Source organism: Muscardinus avellanarius (assembly GCF_963383645.1).
Source record: "Muscardinus avellanarius genome assembly, chromosome: 8".
In the NCBI taxonomy this organism is placed as follows: domain Eukaryota; kingdom Metazoa; phylum Chordata; class Mammalia; order Rodentia; family Gliridae; genus Muscardinus; species Muscardinus avellanarius.
Window position 1 is genome coordinate 15,201,546 of NC_137794.1, and position 20,660 is coordinate 15,222,205.

Sequence of the window (20,660 nt, forward strand, 5' to 3'; positions counted from 1 at the left end):
CAAAAAGCACTCCACCGGTCACACTGCTTAGTGACCAGAAAGCGGTATTTTTGGTGTTGTACATTTGTTTTATATGATAGGCAAATGCCAATACATTAGACAAACTGAGTTTTAAAACTAGGAAATGTGAGAGGCTGGAATAGGAGAATCACAGGTTAGAAGCCAGCCTTGGCAACTAGTGAGACCCTGTTTCAAAATTAAAAAATAAAAGAGAGCCGGGGGTGTAGCGCAGAGGTTGAATGGCCCTGGGTTCAATCCCCAGTACCAAAATAAGTAAATATATAAATGAATAAAGGAAATCATTGAGGGAGGGTGACATCTGTTTTTCAGAAACATTACAGGTATTAATAGGAAATGCTTCTGTCTTTAACTCTGACCACTGCTGTTAGCACCCTGGCCCAAGGTCCATCAGCCAGTCCCTGGATTCCTGTAATAAGCTCTGGTCTACCCTGCCCTCTCTACTCTGTTCCCCTGAAACAGGGAGAAAAAAACAATTAAAATATAAGTCAGTTCACTTTACTCTGTGCTCAGAGTTACTGCAGTGTCTTCCCATTTTACTCAGAGAGGCCAGGCATGGTGGCACACGTGAGTAATCCCAGAATTTGGGAGGTAGAAACAGGAGGATTACGGTTCACAGACAGCCTCAGCTGTTTGGTGAGGCCTTTTGCAACTCAGTGAGACCCTGTTTCCAAATAAAGAGTAAAACATGGTGTTGGGGATGTAGCTCAGAGGTAGAATGTCCCTGGGTTTCATCCTTAGTACCACGAGTAAAAAAGAAAAAGAAAAAGTAAAGTGCTATTCATTGGTCCATAAGAACTTCTCTTTCTTCCTTTATTTTTCTATATCTCTGTAATATAGATCATAATCTGAAAGTATGTATTCTTATTATTTGGATTTTTTAGTTTTGGCCCACATTGTTTAATTTTAAAATTAATATAATATTCCTTTTAAGGACAGCAAGATCATTAGGTTGCACGTGACTTTTTAATTCTTTTTTCAATTTACTCTGTCCCTCATGAGATAAGACACCCTTATGTTGAGAGGAGGGTAACATCTTCATACTTGAAATGAATATGATAATACCTACTAATACACCTCTTGCCTCCAAGCAGTCTTTCTTTTGGGTTTCTCATTGCTTCGCTCTTTGTTTCTTGTTTCTTCTGTCCTCCCTGGTTTTTGCTTCCTGTTTCATTGCCTTACACCTAATTTTGTTTATCTATCTTTTTTTGTTTGTTTTTTGTTTTTTGGTGGTACTGGGGTTCCTGGAAGCCCTTCTACCTCCGGGCTACACTCCCAGACCTATTTTTACATTTTTATTTGGAAACAGGGTCTCCTAAACCAGCGCGCGGGGCTGGCTTCAAACCTGCGCTATCCTCCTGTCTCTGCCTCCCAAGCGCGGAGATTACAAGCATGCACCACCACGGCCAGCTGTTTATGTCTTTGAATAGTTTTTCTTGTCAGTGGAAGCAAAACTGTATCTTTTTTTCTGTTCACACCTTTAAATAAGTACATAATCTTTCATCCGCCTCAAATAAGGCCATCACGTGATTAGTAAATGTGGCTATGCAAGCAAATTTCAAATAAAAATTTTAATAGAAAGATAAAGCAAAACCAGATGTGGTGGCACATCCTGGGAGGCCGTAACAGGAGGATGTAGATTCAAGGCCAGTCTAACAACTTGGTGAGACCATGCTTCATAATAGAAAGGGCTCTGGGTATAACTCAAAGGAGCTAGAACAGCTCTGGGAGGGAGGGAGGGAGGGAGGGAGGGAGGGAGGGAGGGAGGGAGGGAGGGAGGGAGGGGCAAATAGGAAATTGTGAAAAGAGAGCCTTCTCCAGAAATAGGTCAGAGTAGTGACAGAATTGTTGCATACTTAATCTGAATTGAACTTTTCGAAAGAATTTAAATTTTTCAGTAAGTCTACTTTTCTCACATTCTATAGTTTACATATCAGTTTTTCTTAATAACTTTAGCATACATGTATATTACCTTTAAATATTTGTGTTAATGATTTTAATATGTCCTCATATTTACCATTTCCCAAACATATATATTACCTTATATGTATGTAATGTTACATATTTACTTTATAAGGAAGATATTTAAATGTATTGTTTCTATTTTATATACAGAGAATAAAAAATTTATATGCCTAGAATAAAATGTGGAATTATTGTTTATTTTTGCATAAAAAGGAATTTGTATATCACCTGGTTGAGCTTTATTTCTATGATTATTTTCTCTTCATGTAATTTGGGGCATCATTTAAATCTTAAATTTATGTTTACAGCCTTCAGATTTTCAAAACTATAATTCACAGGTATTAACATATCTATTGTGGATATTGTCCAGTAATTATGCACAAATTCATCTCAACACAGTCTGAATCTCTATGTGAAAAATCCTCAAAGTGTTAACTTTGCTTAGAAAACTTTGTGACATCATTTTTTAACTTTGCTATCAGTCACTTAAAATTGTTATTTTTTCATTTTTGCTCTAATAAGTCAAAAAGTAATAGGTCAAATAGGTAGACAGGTGCCGGGGTCCAGCCTCGGCCACTCCAGGGGTCTTGAAGGAGATGTGGGGTCAGTGAAATTGAAGAATGAGAGACACTGTCCTTAGTAGCAGAGGGAAGGCATCTCTGCCTATGCCCTAGGATATACTTTATTTATATACAAATCTGACAAATTACAGCAAGCCACATCATACATATTTTGTTTTACATTTAGTTTTTCAAAACCACATTATACATACATTGTTTTTTCATTTAGTTTTTTTTTGTTACTCTGAATTCGACGTAGCACACCTTGAAGCTACCTGTTTTTTTTATTTTGTAATGAGATGACCTTCAGAACTTACTAATACTCTACATCACACATAACAAACTTTAACTGAACTTATCCTAGCCTCTATCTTAACTACTAAGTGTTAAACTTACTGTCTCTACTCCTAAAATTAACTGCTAATTTTATCTGCTATTTTGAACAGTAGGTATTCTATTAACTTATTTTGACCCAACCACCAAACCCTCACTGAACTTACTCTATTTCTCTATCATACAGTATTCTCACCTAATTTTCTATAATACCTATTAAATTGTTTAGTAAAAGAATTCCTTTGTGCTTTTGTGAGCAGGCACCAACCTCTGCAAGAATGGCAAGGTCAAGCCATTTTCCAGTAATATTAACTCTGTGTTTTCCATTCATCATACACTCCTGTATAGGAAAGTGGAAGACTGGTTGGAGGTGGAAAAGTGTTCTGATTAGTGCTAGCCCCCAAGGGGGATACCACAGTCGACCCCCTAACTTATAAGCAACAGAAGGAGGGCCTTGCAAAGTAGATACAATTTGCTTAAACTTAACTTTTCCTTTCATAGCTAAAACCTTAAGTGAGTCAGGTAGTGTAAGCAGAGGATCAAAGAGCTCTTTTCTATGTAGTTTCTTGAAAGTTTTCCCATGGTCATATTCTTCTTAGTGCTAATTCCCAGCACAAATCTTAGGGCATTTTCCAGTCATATTCACATCAATTTTTTCATTATTACAAACAGCAATCCCCATTCAAAGCAATTTTCTAATTTCATTAATAATATCATTATTATTACTAAAATAAAGAGGGGTAATGGCTTCAGTTTTGCCAGTCTTCCAACCCTGCGGAATTCTCTTCCCAGCTGCGACCCTGTCATACAGCAGGAATGGCGCCGCCTCTGCCAGACAGGATCCTGGGTTCTGTGGTTGGTTGGCATTTACATGGGCCTCTTATGAAATCCAGAACTGTAATCTACAATACAATCAGAGAAAAGCAACCTTTTAAGCACAATCTTGTCAGTTTTGCATCATGCTTCTTCCACAATTGTAATTTTCTTGTGTTTCTGTCAAAAGATGTAAAGTTATATTCAATAATGAGGATTGCAGGAGTTTGAGGCTTCGTGTTCATTCTCTTTTGTGACAGGAAAGTCAGCCTTTTTGGAAGGGGATGGAAATTAACATTTCTTCACAATTATGTTTCCGTTCATTTGAAGTTATCTCTTAATTCCAGCATTTTACTGTGTTTGATAACTAGGCCAAATATACATTTTATATTTTTGGGAGCAGAGGGAGGAGGGGGCAATGCAACTTTACAAATTTCCGCTGGCATTGCATTCTGCTGATAAGGATGGGAGTTTGCACCACTCTGAAGAGATTACATAAAGTAGAATTGGAAAGCAAATTGTATTTACAAAAGATAGGATGATGTTCCTAATAGGTGTTCAGAATAGACTATTCACTCTCACATTCTGCTGAGCGTTACTAGAAATAACTTCATTTCAAAAAGGACAAATCTGATTGAAGGTAAATGCATTCCCTCTCCACAGATACTCGTCCAAAGGGTTTATGTTGAATTTTCCTGGTGGGTACACCGCAGTAATTTAAGCTGTATCTGTATAAACAAGTAATATGGAAAATAAATATCTAAATAGTATATGTGATTGCTTCATGCACCAACCATTAGATTACTAGATTTACATCTACAAATTTTGGAAGAGATGTTACAGTATGATATTCTGACAATAACTGCCAAAGTTGTAATAGCAGGATCTATTTTCATCTCGTTCTCAAGGTAAAGTTATTAAAATTTACAGTTGGTAGGTGAGAAAGATCACTTACTATCGCTTATCATCTGTGTTTTAATGCTGACCTAAATCGCCACTATATAATGTCAAAATTATCACAGTGTCTGGGCTGCAAACGTACATCATGCTACATGATTTATTACATTTCCTGTCCAGAATGAAGATTACGGAGAGGCCAACGACTTTGAGCTACCGTGGTTTAGAAGAAACTAAATCTCTGCTTTTTCTTTCTCTTTTTCCTCATTGTAGATTTTGGATTTAGTAAAGGGGACACATTACCAGGTAGCCTGTCAAAAGTACTTCGAGACGATACATAATGTAAGTAAAACCTTAAACTTTATAACCCAATTCTTTGTCCTTTGTTACTTTGTGCTTCATTCACAATTTTCAGGGGCAGCAATGGGAACCATTCTTGCTATTTTTAGCAGAAAGAGATTTATGGCAGAGTATTAAGTAAATTATAAAAGGACCAGAAAGCTAAGTTTGGATGCAACAGCACCAGAAATATGTAACTAGGAGAAGCTACCCACCACTGAATACCTAGGGTTGACCAAGGGTTGGTGATTTTTTCTATACAGAGACAGTTGTAAAAATTTAGGTTTTATTGTCCATATCCTCTCCATCACAACTGCTCAGCTCTGCCATTGCAGTGTAAACGTAGCCATAATGAACTGACCTAAAACTCCATCTCATTCATTCATTAGGCGGTAGACCAGATTTGACCCGCAGGCCTGAGTTTGCCACTCCTGTACTAGAGTAGACCTAGATGCTTTGCTACAGCTGCCCAGAAGAACCAAAGGCTTTTCCTACGTTTTGTGTTGAAAACCTGATCCCTCTATTCGTGGCTGCTACCCCCTGTTACTCAGCTACCTCCTGAGTCTCATTTATCCACATCGCAGAACCTACCTTGCATATAAACCTCTAACTGCCAGGGACTTAGAGAAATGTGTTTGGTTTTTATCTTGCCAGCCTCCTTAGTTCCAAAAGGCCTGCCAGGTCATTGTAGTGAGTGAGTGCTGAGCAACTCAATCTGTCACAGAGAAAGGTGGGAAATGTGGAAAGCCAGTTGCAAACTCAGAGGCCTACAAAGATCAGGCAGATAGGCCAGAAAACTGAAGCTGGCTGAGATTAGAAACAGAGAGTGTGGTAGAAACGATGATATGCTCAAGAATTTATGCCCTGTTAGACAGATTCACATAGAAAACTTGTAAAGTTCTATGTAAGCAAACAAAATACACCTGTAGGGAAAATTTAGCCTGCTGGTCCTCAGTTCTCTACCACTAATCTTGAACATGGATCCCTAACCTGGAGCAGCATCAAGAATAGATGTGGAAGCCGGGCCTGGTGGTGCACACTTGTAATCTCAGTGTTTGGGAGGCTGAGTCAGGAGGATCAGCACAGTTCATAGACAGCCTCAGCTACTTAATGAATCCCTGTGCAACTCAGTGAGACCCTGCTTCAAAATAAAGAATAAAAAAATAGGGCTGGCGTGATGCTTGGAGGTAGAGCGCCCCTGGGTTCCAGCCCCATTACCTAAAAAAAAGAGAATGATTGTGGAGGTCCATTTACCTCCTGAAGCATTTTGTCTCTGAGTGTTTATGTGCAGTATTATTGAGTGTCTAGTATCAACCAGGTTTCAGAGGGATCCATGACCCATTCCCAAAAGATAGATTTCTTGAATTTATTATCAACTACAATATTTGCTAAGTTTTATAATTTTCATGTTTTCTTTTAAGTCATCACAAAATAAATTTTTATTATGGTGCAAATAATTGCAGAACTTCCCACTTTATTAAAGAGTTCATGGGAAGCTGAGACCAGAGGATTGTGGTTTGTGGACAACCTCAGCTACTTAGTGAGGCCCTCTGCAACTTAGTGAGATCCTGTTTCAAAATAAAGAATAAAAAATAGGGCAGGGTGTGTAGCTTGGAGGTCAAATGCCCCTGGGTTCCATCCCCAAATCCGCAAAAAAAAAAAAAGGGAAAAATATCACATGTAATACTAACAACAACAACAACAATAATACCAGCCAACATCCATACATCCATAGAACCTTTAATGCCATACCAGGCACAGCACTGAGTTCTTTGAACACATTAGCTCCTTTGTTCCACATTGTAGTTAACCCCTTTTAGTAATGAAGCTTACAGAAGCTGAGCAACCTGTCTAAAGTCATGCCGCTTATAGGGCTGAACTTGACTTGAACCCAGGCCATCTAAGTCATCTAAAGCTTGGGAGCCCAACCAGGACTGTGCTGTCCCAAGGTATCTGGTGCTGGATTTGTGATGACTGCTGAGGTGGTTAGCATTTTCCTGTCCAGAAGCATAAAATAGTCAATATGGAGGGATTTTTCTAAGTCATCTGATCCAACCTTCATGGTTTATGTACTAAAAACCTGGCCCAATCTACCATGGTAGGTTGACTTGCCCAACCTACCAAGTAGTTAATGACAAATCTTCAACTGTAGCCTCATCTTGCTATGGGTCTAACTTTCATGCTTCTATATCTAACTCTGGAAAATACTATCTTTATTTAAAAACAATTTGTTCCTACAAAATTTAGAGGATTCGATGTCAAAAAGTAGTAAGCAACAACAAAATCTCTTTAGTTTCATCAGGAGTCCCACCAGGTCAGCCATGTTTGGGGTTTTCAGAATCTGTCCAGCATGACTCACATCCTCAAGGACTGCCCAAGAGTTTTAATTTCATATCAGTTCTCGATCTTTGGTGGATCCTTCTCATTTAGAAGCCTCAGAATTTTCACAAGTTGAGATCTGTTATCCAATCTCTTTGGCTCTTAAAAAATATATGAAAATTAGAAGTAAACATTGAATTTGAGTTTATGACACTCTCCAAAGAGAATGGAGTAATTTTTTTAGTCTTTAAATATGCCTTTGTAGTATCTTTACTAGCCTTACAAAACTATTGCTACTATTGCCAATTTTTAAAACTTGCTTTGGATTAATGAAGATATTGAAAAGATATGTATCTGAATTCTCTCTTACACAGTAGTAGTCTAATCTAAACTGCATATAAATCAATGAAATAAAAAGGCTGTTTGTATTCACTAGGTTTCTCATTATAGATTTTTAGATGTATCTCCCCTCATTTATTATTTTTCTAATTTAATTTAAAAATAGAACCTGTTTATATTGTCAGGTTTCTGCCGTCCTTTTCCCTCCACAATCGAACCCTGGGTTTATTTTCCCGAGGCCTCTGTGATCAAATTGACTTAAATGAAAGTTTTTAAAATGAAGCAGTTAATTGATGCCATTTGCAGCAGCACTCTGATAGTTCCATATGGCTTTTTTGGTAATACCAGCTGCCTCATTATAAGCTGTCATTGCAAAACCTCTTGATTAAAGCCCAAATATCCCATAGGTAAAACAATATTGCTTCCATTCCTTCAAAATCTACATTTACTGTGGCAGATATATGAGACCTGTGTTTGTGTGAAGGTCATTGTGTGCAGAATCTGTTGATTCCAAGCAAATGTTAGAGAGATATTCATTTAGTAGATGTCAAAAGCTAGCCTGCTTGAAACTGTTTCCCTCAGTATATTTAGGGAGCAGTGTTTAACATAATTTTATACTGCAGCCTATTCTTTATATTCTTCATACTTCATGTGTAAATGAAAACACTAGACCTTGTATAGATTAATCTCTGAATTTTAATTGAAAATAGTTTCTTTAGAAAGAGACCTCTTTGGGCATTTTATAATTCTGGAAACTTATTCTTCATATAGCTGAACATAGTTTTTTCCTTATAATATAAATCTCTACAGAAATCTTGTTAAAACCTAGCACATATTTTTCTTAAGTCTTATACGGGATATGTGAAATAGACTTAAGCCTTTTTATAATAACTCGGGGTCACCATTATAGACACCAGTTAAAATTCTGGGCTAGAAACCACCATCATCTCTCACTAGGAAACTGGGATAGCTTCCTAACTCATTTCTCAGATTCTGCACGTGCCCCAATCCAATTCTGCTCCCCCACACAAGCTGCTGAAGCAGTCTTTTAAATAAAAGAATTGATCATTTCAATACCTTGCCTAAAAAAATTATATTGTACCCTATGTACTGATCTTGTTTTAGGTTTTTTACAGTACTTTGGATTTTCTAAGTTAATACATTCAGTAGTTTGGATTTTGAATGTCTTGCATAGGTCCATGTGTTGAAAGCTTGTTCCTCAGCCAGGGGCACTGTTGGGAGGTGGTAGAATGACCTTACATTAATGAAGGTATTCCCATAGTAGGAATGTTGGGACCTGGCCCTTCCTGTCTCTCTCTCTGCTTTAGAGCTGCTAAGAGGTGAGCAGCTTTGTTCTACCACATGCCCCGCCCTAATATACTGCCTCACTAGAGGCCCCAGAGCAACAGACCCAGCTACTTATGGACTGAAACCTGAAACTATGAGGCAAAATACACCTTTCCCCATATATGTTGTTTATCTCAAGTATTATTTTTTTAAATTTGTACTGGTATATTCTAGTCATACATTTTAGTGTACTATAACATGGTGGAGACATGTATGCACAAATCACCCAATTAGCTTTTACCAAATTCCCATCCCATTCCCTTCTCATTTTTAGCTCAGTGATTGACATTGATATGTTTGTTAATGTACATTATGAATATTAGAGAATTTCCCTTTTCCCCCTCCCATCCCCTTAGGTCACCTTATTTGCTCATCTGTAGTTTCTCCTTCATCTGGAGTTCCTCCTATGAACCATTTTCTCCCTAGCTTTCGTATATTAGGGAGAGCATCTGATTTCTTTGTGACTGAATAATCTCATTTAGCAGAATGTTCTCCAGTTCCATCCATTTCCCTGTAAATGGCATAATTGTGATTTTCTTTATAGCTGAGTAAAATTCCATTGTGTACATAACCCATAGTTTTGTAATCCATTCATCTGTTGATGGACATCTTGGCTGATTCCATAGTTTGACAATGGTGAATTGTGCAGCTATGAACAGAGATACACATGCATTAGTTTGGCAGTTTGGTTTCTTTCTTTTGTGTAGATACCCAGAAGTGGTATTGCTGGATCATATGGTAAGTTTGTTCTCATTCTTCTGAGGATCCTCCACACTGTTTCCAAAGTGGCTGCACTAATTTGCAGTCCCACCAACAATGTAGTAGAGTTCCCACTTCTCCACATCCTTGCCAGCATTTGTTGTTTTTTGTGTATTTAATGATTGCTATTCTAACTGAAGTTAGGTGAAGTCTTAGGGTAGTTTTGATTTGCATCTCTCTGATTGCTAATGATGTTGAGCATTTTTTCATGCATTTATTGGCCATTTGAATTTCTTCTTTCATGAAGTGTCTATTTAGTTTCCATGCCCATTTTTTGATTGGGTTATTTGTCTTCTTAGTGCTGAGTTTCTTGAGTTCTCTGTATAGTCTAGCTATTAGTCCTCTATTGGAGGAGTAGGTGGAAAAAAGGAGATCCTATAGAGGAGCAAATAAGGCAGTCTTAACTGAGAGGATGGGAGGGGGGAAGAAGGAAACTCTAAAGCACATAATGTACTTAAACAAACATATCGATGTCAACCACTAAGCTAAGCATGGGAAGGAGGGATGCGAAGGAAATGGGGTGGGGATTGAGTAGGGGCTAACTGGGCAATGTGTGAATGTATGTCTACAAAAGTTTTTTCTATCCCATTATGTGTATGAATACAATGCACCAATAAAAATTTTTTTTTTTTAAATCTCCCATTCTGTTGGCTCTCAGTTGAGGTTCTTGATAGTTTCCTTTGCTGTACAGAAACTCTTTAATATAATGCAGTCTCACATATTGATTTTGCCTTTTAGTTTCTTGTGCCTTGGGGGACTTATTGAGAAAGTTTTTACCTGTGCCTATGTGTTGCAGTATTGGACCTAACCCTCTTCAAGGAGCCTCAAGGTCTCTGGTCTAATTTCCAAGTCTTTGATCCATATTGAATTGACTCTTGTGCAGGGAGAGTGGGTTTATTTTCATTTTTCTGCATATAGTTAACCAGTTTTACCAAAACCATTTGTTGAAGAGACTGTCTTTTTTCCAGTGTATGTTTTTGGCCCCTTTGTCAAAAATCAATTGGCTATAAGTGTGCAGATTTGTTTGTGAGTCTTCTATTCTGCTCCATTGGTCTACATATCTGTTTTTGTGCCAGTAACATACTGTTTTTACTACTATGGTTTTGTAGTATACTTTATTTATTTATTTTTTGTTTTGTTTTTTGGGGGTTTTTGGTGGTACTGGGGTTCCTGGAAGCCCTTGTACCTCGGGATACACTCCCAGACCTATTTTATACTCTTTTATTTTTGGAAACAGGGTCTCTTAAGGCAGTGTGGCTGGCTTCGAACCTGCATGATCCTTCTGTCTCTGCCTCCCAAGTGCGGGGATTACAAGCGTGCGCCATCACGCCCAGCCTGTAGTATACTTTAAAGTAGGGTATTGTGATGCCTCTTGCATGTTTTTGTTCCTGAGAACTACTTTGGCTATTCTGGGTTTTTTTGTTGTTCCAAATGGATTTAAGAACATATTTTTCTAGGTCTGTGAGGAATGACCTTAGTAATTTAATGGGTATTGTATTGAATCTGTACATCACTTTTGAAAGTATGGTATTTTGATAATATTTATTCTGCCTATCCATGAACATGGAATATCTTTTCATCTTCTAAGGTCTTTTTTGATTTCTCTTTTTAATGTTTTATAATTTTCTTTGTAAAGGCCTATTACCTCTTTGGTTGAGTTTATTTCTAAGTATTTTATTTTTTTGTGGGATATCCTGAGTGGAAGTGTTTTCTTGATTTCTTTCTCAGTGGATTTATGGTTGCTATACAAAAAAAGTTCTGATATTTTAAGATTGATTTTTGTACCCAGACATTTTGCTGAATTTGTTGATCAGTTTTATAAGCCTTTTGGTGGTTTAGTTTATTGGGGCTTCTAAGTATAGTATTATATCATCTGCAAGCAGTGAAAGTTTGGGCTCTTCTTTTCCTATTTGTATTTCTTTGATTTCCTTTTCTTGTCTTATTGCTCTGGCTAGAGTCTCAAGTACTATATTGAAAGAAGTGGTGATTATGGACATCCTTGTCTTATTCCTGCTTTTAGGGGCAAATCTCGCAGTTTTTCTCCATTTAATATGATGTTGGCTGTGGGCCTATTGTAGATTGCCTTTATGATGTTGAGGTGTGTTCCCTCTATTCTGATTCTCTGCAAGGCTTTTGGCTATAACGGATGTTGGATTTTGTCAAATGTTTTTATAGCATCTCTTGAAATGATGGTGTGATTTTTATTTTTGGTTCTGTTTATGTGATTAATTACATGGATTGATTTTTATATGTTGAACCAGCCTTGCATCCCTGGGATGAACCCTTTTTGGTCATGGTGTATGATTTTCTTTATGTGGCTTTGAATGCGTGTTGCTAGTATATTGTTTAGGAGTTTTTCATCCAAGTTCATCAATTTATATGGCCTGTAGTTTTCCTTCCTTGAGATGTCTTTATTTGGTTTGGGTATTAATGTGATATTGGGTTCATAGAATGTATTTGGGAGAGTCCTGTTTCTTTCTATTTCACAAAATAGATTGAGGAGTATCAGGATTAGCTCTTCTATATAAAGATTTTATAAAATTCACTTGGGAAACCATCTGCTCCTGGGCTTTTCTTTGATGGTAGGCTCTTTATTGATATCTCAATCTCTTTGATTGCTGTTGGTTGGTTTATATTTTCTATATCTTCTTGACTTCGTTTAGAAAGGTTGTATTTATCTAGAAGATTATTGATATTTTTTCAGATTTTATATTTGGTTAGAGTATCTCCTCTCCCCCCCCCGTTAAGTTGGATAGCGTTTTATATATCTTGTTAATTTTTTTTGAGAAACCAGCTTTTGGTTTTGTTGATTTTCTGTATACTTTCTTTTTTTATTCTCTACTTTGTTGATTTTTTTCTGATTTTAATAATTTCTTGTCTTCTACTGGCTTTGGAGTTAGACTATTCCTGTTCTTCAACAGCTTTAAGGTGTGTCATTAGGTCATTTATTTGGTGATTTTTCTGTTCTTCTTATTTGGTCACTCAGTGCTTTTAATTTTCCTCTTAATACTACCTTCAAAGTGTCCCAGAGGTTTTGATATGTTGTATCTCTATTTTCATTTGTTTTTAGAAATTTCTTGATTTGACTCCCTACTTCTATGACCTATTCTTCATTGAAGAGTGTAATGTTAAGTCACCACATGTTTGTGTGGTTTCTCTGGGTCTTATTATAGTTAATTTCTAATTTCATTCTGTTATGTTACAGGGAAGTATGTCACATTTTTTGAATTTGCTAGTGCTCACTTTTTGGCCCAGGATGTGATGTTTTTTGGAGAAGATTCTGTGAGCAGCTAAGAAAAATGTGAACTCTGCTGTAGTTGGGTGGAATATTCTATATGTATCTAATAGGTCCATTTGGTTGATGATGTTCTTTAGGTCTGAGGCATTTTTACTGACCTTTTGCCTAGAAGATCGGTCTGATGGTGTGAGAGGGGTATTAAAGTCTCCCAGTATTATTATTTTGGGACTTATATGGACTTAATGTTGCAAGAGTTTGTTTTATGAAAGTAGCTGCACCTATTTGGGGGGCATAAATGTTGACTATCTTTATCTCCTCTTGCGGGATTGTTCCCTTTAAAAGTAAAAAATGGCTGGGCGTGGTGGCACACGCTTGTAATCCCTGCGCTTGGGAGGTGGAGACAGGAGGATCACGCGGGTTCGAAGTCAGCCTTGCTGGCTTAAGAGACCCTGTTTCCAAATAAAAATATAAAAATAGGTCTGGGAGTGTAGCCTGGAGGTAGAAGGGTTTCCAGAAACCCCAGTACCACCCCCCCCCAAAAAAAAAGTGAAAAATGACCTGCTTTGGCCGGGCGTGGTGGCTTGTAATCCCTGTACTTGGGAGGCTTAGGCAAGAGAATTGCACAGGTTCATAGCCAGCTTCAGCTACTTAATGAGGCTCTCAGCAACTTAGTGAGACCCTGTTTCCAAATAAAATATAAAAAATTGGTCTGGGAGTATAGTCCAGAGATAGAAAGCCTCTAGGTTTCACCCCCAGTAACACAAAACACACACACACACACACACACACACACACACACACACAACGTGCTTTGTCCTTCTAATAAGCTTTGGCTTGAAATCTAACGTCTGATATCATAGTTGCTACTCCTACTTGTCTTTGAGTTCTTTTGGCTTGGATTACCTTGCTTCAGCCCTTTACCTTTGGTTTATTACTATCTTTACTTGTAAGGTATGTTTCTTGCAGGCAGCAGATACATGGATTCTTGTTTTTAATCCATTTTGCCACCTTATGTCTTTCTATTAGGGAGTTGAGGTCATTTATGTTCATTGTGATTATTGAGAGATGGTTTTTATGTCCTATTATATTGAGATTTAACTTCTGTTTGAGGTAGTGTTTGGTCTTAGTTGTTTGCTGGGTGGAAATTCTTGTTTCTCTAGTTCTGGTATGTATTACTTATTTCTTCTTTGCAGTCAATCTCTAAGTATTTTCTGTAGTGCTGGTTTGGAAGACATAAATTTCCTCAGCTTCTGTTAGTCATGTATGGTTTTTATTTTCCTGTCAACTTTGAGAGATAGTTCTGTTGAAGGGTAGGAAATTTTTGGCTGGAAGTTGTTTCCTTTCAGAGTTTGGTTATTTTATTCCAGGCCTTTCTGACTTTCATGACTTGCCTTGTGAATTCTTGAGTGATTTTAATTGGTTTGAGTCTGAATGTCACTTGGTCTTTTGTTTTTGTTACCTTTAAGATTCTCTCCTTGGCTTCTACATTGGTCAATTTGACTATTATGTGGTGAGGTGAACCTTTTCTCTGCTCTTGTCTAAAGGGGTTTCTATAAGTTTCCTACTCCTGTGTATTGTCCTCTTGTTCTATTTTTGGAAAGTTTTCTGATATTTACTTCTTTGAAAAGATTTTTGATCCCTTTGGTTTCATCTTCTATTCCCTCTTCTATGCCAATTATTCCTAGATTCGCTCTTGTAAAATGGGCCTATACTTTTTCAATGTTCAATTCATGTTGTTGAATTTTTAAGTTATATACTATGCATTTATTTTGGGAGTGATCATCTTATAGGAACGAGATTCTATTCTCTGTGTGGTCTAATTGGTTGCTTATTGTTTAAATTGATACCTTCACTTTAATTATTGCATCCTTTATTTCTTTTAGACTCTTTCTAAATTCTTTTAGGAAGTCCTATATTATTTCTGCAGTTACATTCCTCATTTGACCTTCTTGGAGATCTCTGTAATTCTGTGTTGCAGGTTCTGTTATTGTGGGGTTGTGGGAGCTCCTTTCTTCCTTGTTATTCTTCCTTCTCATGATTTCAGAAGTTTGTTTCTGTTGCTTTTGATAGCTCTCTCCCAGTCTGTAGGTGTCAGCTGGTATATCCAATGGCAAGTTGTGTTGTATTCAACATTGAAGTTGAGTTAGGAGGAAAGTGAAATTGTAAGTACAAGAATAGGGTAAAGCCACAGATAGGATCAAATAAAATGTGAGAGTATGAGTTTGGTAAGGTAGTATATAATAGAGATTAGGGATAGTGAATATATAGTAGTATTCTAGTAACCAATGTAGAGCTTTTAGTATAGTGATATGAAGTGGATTTAATACAAAACAAAAAAGGGGAAAAAGACAGAAAAAAACAATGGAGAGAAGAGAATCAGTATGTACAAGAGAAGAAGCTTGGGAGAGGGGTTGGGAATCGAGCAAATAAACAAACATACATACTCACACCAGAAAACAAAACAAGAAACAAAAACAAAACAAAACAACATCAACAAAATAATGCTACCCTACAAATATATGAATATTCTGCTGACCAGGCCTCTGCAGTCTTGTGCTGTGCAGACACCACATGCCACCGGCACCTTTTTTGCTGCAAGTCTGGTTCTCTGAGTCTTTCTCACTCTATGCAGATGGCTGGTATCAATGAGGCTAAATCTAGTGTTAAGTGTAGGTCACCCTCCATGCTTAGCATAGGTATGAATTCTCAGTCTCTTCTTGCCTCCATATGTGAGGCTGCCTCTGAGAACAAACTCAATGTAAGAGTCTCTGTTCTCCACAGCGAGGGCTAAGCTGGTATGACTTATTCGGGTGGTCTGTGGTGATCCCGGAGATCCTACTAGTTGGATCTAGTGTTAAGTATAGGTCTCCCTCCACACTTTCCACTGATGCAGAGTCTGAGTCTGAGCCTCTGCTATGTCCAACAGCAGACTCCACCCCCACCTTCGCCTGGTTTAACCACAAGGTCTCAGACCCAAGAAGTTTATTGGTTGTGGGAGTCCCTGGGGGCGCTGTGCTGGGCATTCTCCCGTGGGGATAGTGGGTTCACTTACAGTATTGAGTGCTAGTCTGGATCTCTGGAGGGTTTGGTGAGCTTGGCCGCCTCTGCTGCAAGTTGTAGCCAGTGTTTGTGCAGGAGCAACTGATGGCTTACAGTTCCAATAATCTGCAGATGCTTACTTCAGGTCCTTGTTTTTTTTTCCTGTTCATCTCTGGAGTTGGCCACAGTGAGGCAAGATGGTGCCACTGTGGCTCCAGTGGCCACGAGGTAGGGGGTTTCTTTTCTGCTCTCTAATCGCTTTTTTTCCTTCTGCCTTTCATTATTGACTATTTATAGTAATTGTGTTTTCTGGCATTTTTAAGAACACTGTTTTTTAAGGCAATGGAGATCAGGTGTCAGCAAGACTGATATGTGCTGTTTTTCTCCATTATCCTCTTCCCAGAAGTTTATCTCAAGTATTCTGTCAGAGTGACCCAAAGCCAACAAATTCAATATGACAGAATGAAAATATGACATGAAATTTCCCTCTACCAATACGAACAGATGTACAAAATGTAATCAGAAACCATCAATTACAAAGAAAACCATCACCAGTAGCTACCAAGCAAGAAAAGGGGCAAGGAATGGAACAGAATATCCATGGAAGGCAAAATCATGAATTATTCACTTAATACATTAATACACATGTTCCCAAATCTGGAAGGAAGCAAATGGAGTGTTCCTATATTTTATTCTGAAAAATAAGGAAAATATCTACTGGCTCTTGAGCCAAAATAAGTGGACTGAGGGATTAAATCTATCTTTACACTTTGAATTATGCTTACTCTTCCCTCAAAAACACAGCCCTAAGTTTATTTTCTTAAGCAAGAGGAAAAGAAACCAAATGGCAGCTATATATACTTCCTTCAAAAATAGTGAGGGAAAAATAAGAATTATTGAAAAGACAAAGGATCTGTTCTTGAAGAAAATAAAATTTAGCAAAAAGAAACTATAATTTTACCATGTTACCAAACACCTTAATAAACCATAATAAGCCTAACAAAACAAGAAGGGCAAAGACATACATTAGAGAGAAAAGTTGAGGGACAGACCATTACACAGAACCATGGCACAGGCTCACACCCTAAGGCCCTTGGCCCTGTTTTAAGTGGTTAATAAAAATATTTGTAGTCCAGCATGGTGGTGCACTTTGTAATCCCAGTATTTGGGAGGTTGAGACAGGAGGATTGTGGTTTGTGGCCAGCCTCAGTTACTTAGTGAGGCCCTTTGCAACTCAGTGAAACCCTATTTTAAAATAAAGAGTAAAAAATAGGGCTGGGGGTTGTTGCTCAGATGTAGAATGCCCCTGGGTTCCATCCCCAGTACAAAAAAAAAAAAAAAAAAAAGTTAGGCTGAGATCATAGGTTTGAAGCCAAACCTCATCAATTTTGCTAAGGACCCTGGAGCCTGTTTCAAAATAAAGAGGACTGGGGATGTATTATTAAAGTTAAGATATTTGAAGGTCCTTCATTTGCTAATTTTTTGATGTATGGACAAGGTCTTTTGTTTGAGTATAGTTTATGATTGAAATTGAGAATCATCTTTTATATTCTTTAACTATCAACATTTTGGGTTTCCTTAAAGTGTAAAAGTAACTTAATATATACAAAGCAAGATCTTTCTACTGATCCTTTTGGGATTCAGGGGTGTGTGTGTGTGTGTGTGTGTGTGTGTGTGTGTGTGTGTTACTAAGAATTGAACCCAGGGACATTCTACCTCTAAGCTACACCCACCCCTATTTTTATTTCACATTTTGAAACAGGGTTTCACTAAGTTGTGGAAGGCCTCGCTAAATTGCAGAGGCTAGCCTTAAACCTATGATCTTCTCATCTTCTTGTTTCAGCCTCCCAAGTACTGGGATTACAAGCATGCACCACTGTTCTTGGCTTCATCTTTTGTTTGTCTAGTGACATGGCTCTTTTGACTTTTTCCAAAACATTTAATTTAGATTTCATAGAACCAACAATTCTTTTACATTTGTATTCCTTTGGTTTTCCCTATATCAACTCTATGATATAGCACTATTATTATTATCATCTTCCTTTCCTAGATGAGGAAACACTGGCTCATAAAGATCCACACTGAAGTCTGATGACTCAGTTTAATCTAGAAAGCCATCTCCTGTGATGATAGGTATATTGAAAAAATAAACAAATGAAGATATAGAAAATCCTCAATATGTTGTTCTTATACCAGGTATTAGATTATTTTCATAGGAAATAATACATTTTTAAAAATAATCTTAAAGCCACCTGGGTGTGGTGGTACATGCCTATAATCCCAGTGCTTATGAGACTGAGACAGGAAGACTGCAAGTTCAAGGCCAGTCTCACTACTTAGAACCTTTATTAAAATAAAAAAAATAAAATAGAACTCAGAGTCTAGCTCACAGGTAGAATGCCCTGGGTTTAATTCCCAGTACCAAATAACAAAAATCAAAATCATCATCATCTTTTTTTTTTTTTTTTTGGCGGGTCTGGGGATGGAACCCAGGGGCATTTGACCTCCAAGCTACACCCCCTACCCTATTTTTTTTTCTTTATTTTGAAACAGGGTCTCACTGAGTTGCAGAGGACCTCACTAAATAGCTGAGGCTGTCTGCGAACCGCGATCCTCCGGTCTCAGCCTCCCGAATGCTGGGATTACAAGCGTGCGCCACCATGCCCAGCTTCATCATCATCTTAATGCCATGAATTTCTTAAGTAATGAAAAATCATTGCCAGTTTATTTGACTTTGAGTAAAATCTCTAAACACAGATTTTAGAGCAACTTAGTTGACCTAATCAGAGGCCTGAATTTTAATTCAGATGAATCCAGTTATTATTATTATGACTGAATAAATTGTGTAATCTCCTTAGGCATCAGTTTCTTAATTTGTATATGGAGGAAGTACAATTTAAAAGATCTCCAGGGTCCTTGTAATCTCTAATTTTCTCTATAAAATGTAAAGCCTTCTGATTGAAATGTTAAGCAATAAACTTTTCATGAAATACTTTGCAAATGCAGCATTTATACGGATTTCCTAGTTATTAACAATTTGAGTAAAATCAGCATCCCAAGTTTAAAAAAAGTAAAGCAAAGATCTTTTTTTCCTGGGTAATAATTCAAAATAAAAAATCAGCGTGTACACTATCAATGTTTCACAGTGAAGTATCTGTAAAATTACTGGCCCAATATTTATTAACAGCTGACTAAAGAGAGTCCTGGGGTACTCCACATTGCCAAGAAAAGACCAGGCTTCTTTGTAATGGTCCACCCACCAGGAAGGTCCAGGCTGAGCCATAAAAGCAACTCCTTTCCCCTGCCAGTCCATTTTCATCTATTATAAGATTATGCAGAATTCTAAACATACCACTTTCCTTCTTAAGGAATTTTAGTGCCTCCCTGTTGCCTAGTGAATTAGGTCTAGACACTTACCCTGGATTTCAAGGCGCTCTGAGGGTCTGGTCCTTGCCAGTCTTTGCAACCTCATTCCCATCAGGTTCTTTGATCGCCCTTCACACCAGGCCGTGTGCGCCCCTTGCTTTCCCAGGATATTTCCTCTGCGCTTCACTCACCTGGTCCTGCTGCTTGTCTTGCCCTTTTCCTCATTATCCCAGATTTTTGGCCTCTCCATCTTTCCAGACCCAACTCAAACAGCACTTCCTCACAAAGCCTTCCTTGATCTCCCCAGCTGGGGTTTCTTTCTACGGTGGAGCTTAAATAGGCCTTTATCTGTGACCTTTAGCTCTTCTTCATTCTTTTAAAAAGTTTCTTTAGAGTTAGACTTAATCAAATGCATTCTCATATGCTGAAACAGTGCTAGCTCATAATATGGCCTTGTACTTGGTAGGTCTTCAGTTAACAGATGAAATGGACGACTGGTCTACACTGGCTAGTTCTAGGCTTAACTCACCAAACTCTTTTTTTAGACACCTACTCTCTGCAAGTCATTTTAGTGTAGAGAGTGAAATATAAAAAACCTGGTAAACTTAAGACAGATGAACCAAAGAAGAGTAATGTTTTCCTGATTTCCAAAAAATATCAAATGAAAATACCACCATAAAAAACAAAGTAACTCACTCAAGCTATGTGGTCTCCAGAAGGTGAGGAGGTAGGGATTCAAGTTCAATTGGGTGTCATGGGAAGAAATGGAAATGGGAAGAAAGTGACATGAAGGTTCAGACTTCAGAGAAAGTTGTGTGTGTGTGTGTGTGTGTGTGTGTGTGTGTGTGTGTGTGTGTGTTTTGCTGTTATATCACAGCTCTATAGAAATCGTTAAGACTTAATAAAGATTTTCAAGTTATAAGGAATGAATACAATTTACATACACAATATAACTGAAGCTTGAATTCTGCTGCTTCGCATCCCTGTTAAATCACAGAGAAAATTACAAAAAGAGAAAGATATTCCATAAAAAGACAGATCAGGGAATGCCCAAGAGTAGAATGAGGTAATAATATTTAATTAGGTTGCTTTTTCAGAATTTTCATTATACTAAATGTGACTACATATACCAGACTTAAAGACACTCTAAAACATAAAAGGTATCAGTGAACAGTGTCAAAACGATCAAAAGCGATTTTTAAGATCACTTAAAAGACATTCATTGGAGTACAGTATGCTAAATTTTTTTTGGAGCTGAGGATACTTTGTGCATTATTAACAAAGATGTGACACATATACACATATACATGCACACCCACATGTTTCTC

General features: G+C 37.6%; 1 protein-coding gene across 1 annotated transcript in view; it reads left to right on the forward strand.

Annotated features, from left to right (window-relative positions):
• PRIM2 (DNA primase subunit 2) overlaps window positions 1-20,660 on the forward strand; it is a gene marked incomplete at both ends in the record, with an annotated part of 291,802 nt that overhangs the window by 270,406 nt on the left and 736 nt on the right. The window contains one exon of the mRNA XM_080700663.1: window positions 4,860-4,928. Within this exon, the coding sequence (XP_080556789.1) occupies window positions 4,860-4,928 (69 nt within the window). The remainder of the gene's footprint in view (window positions 1-4,859; window positions 4,929-20,660) is intronic.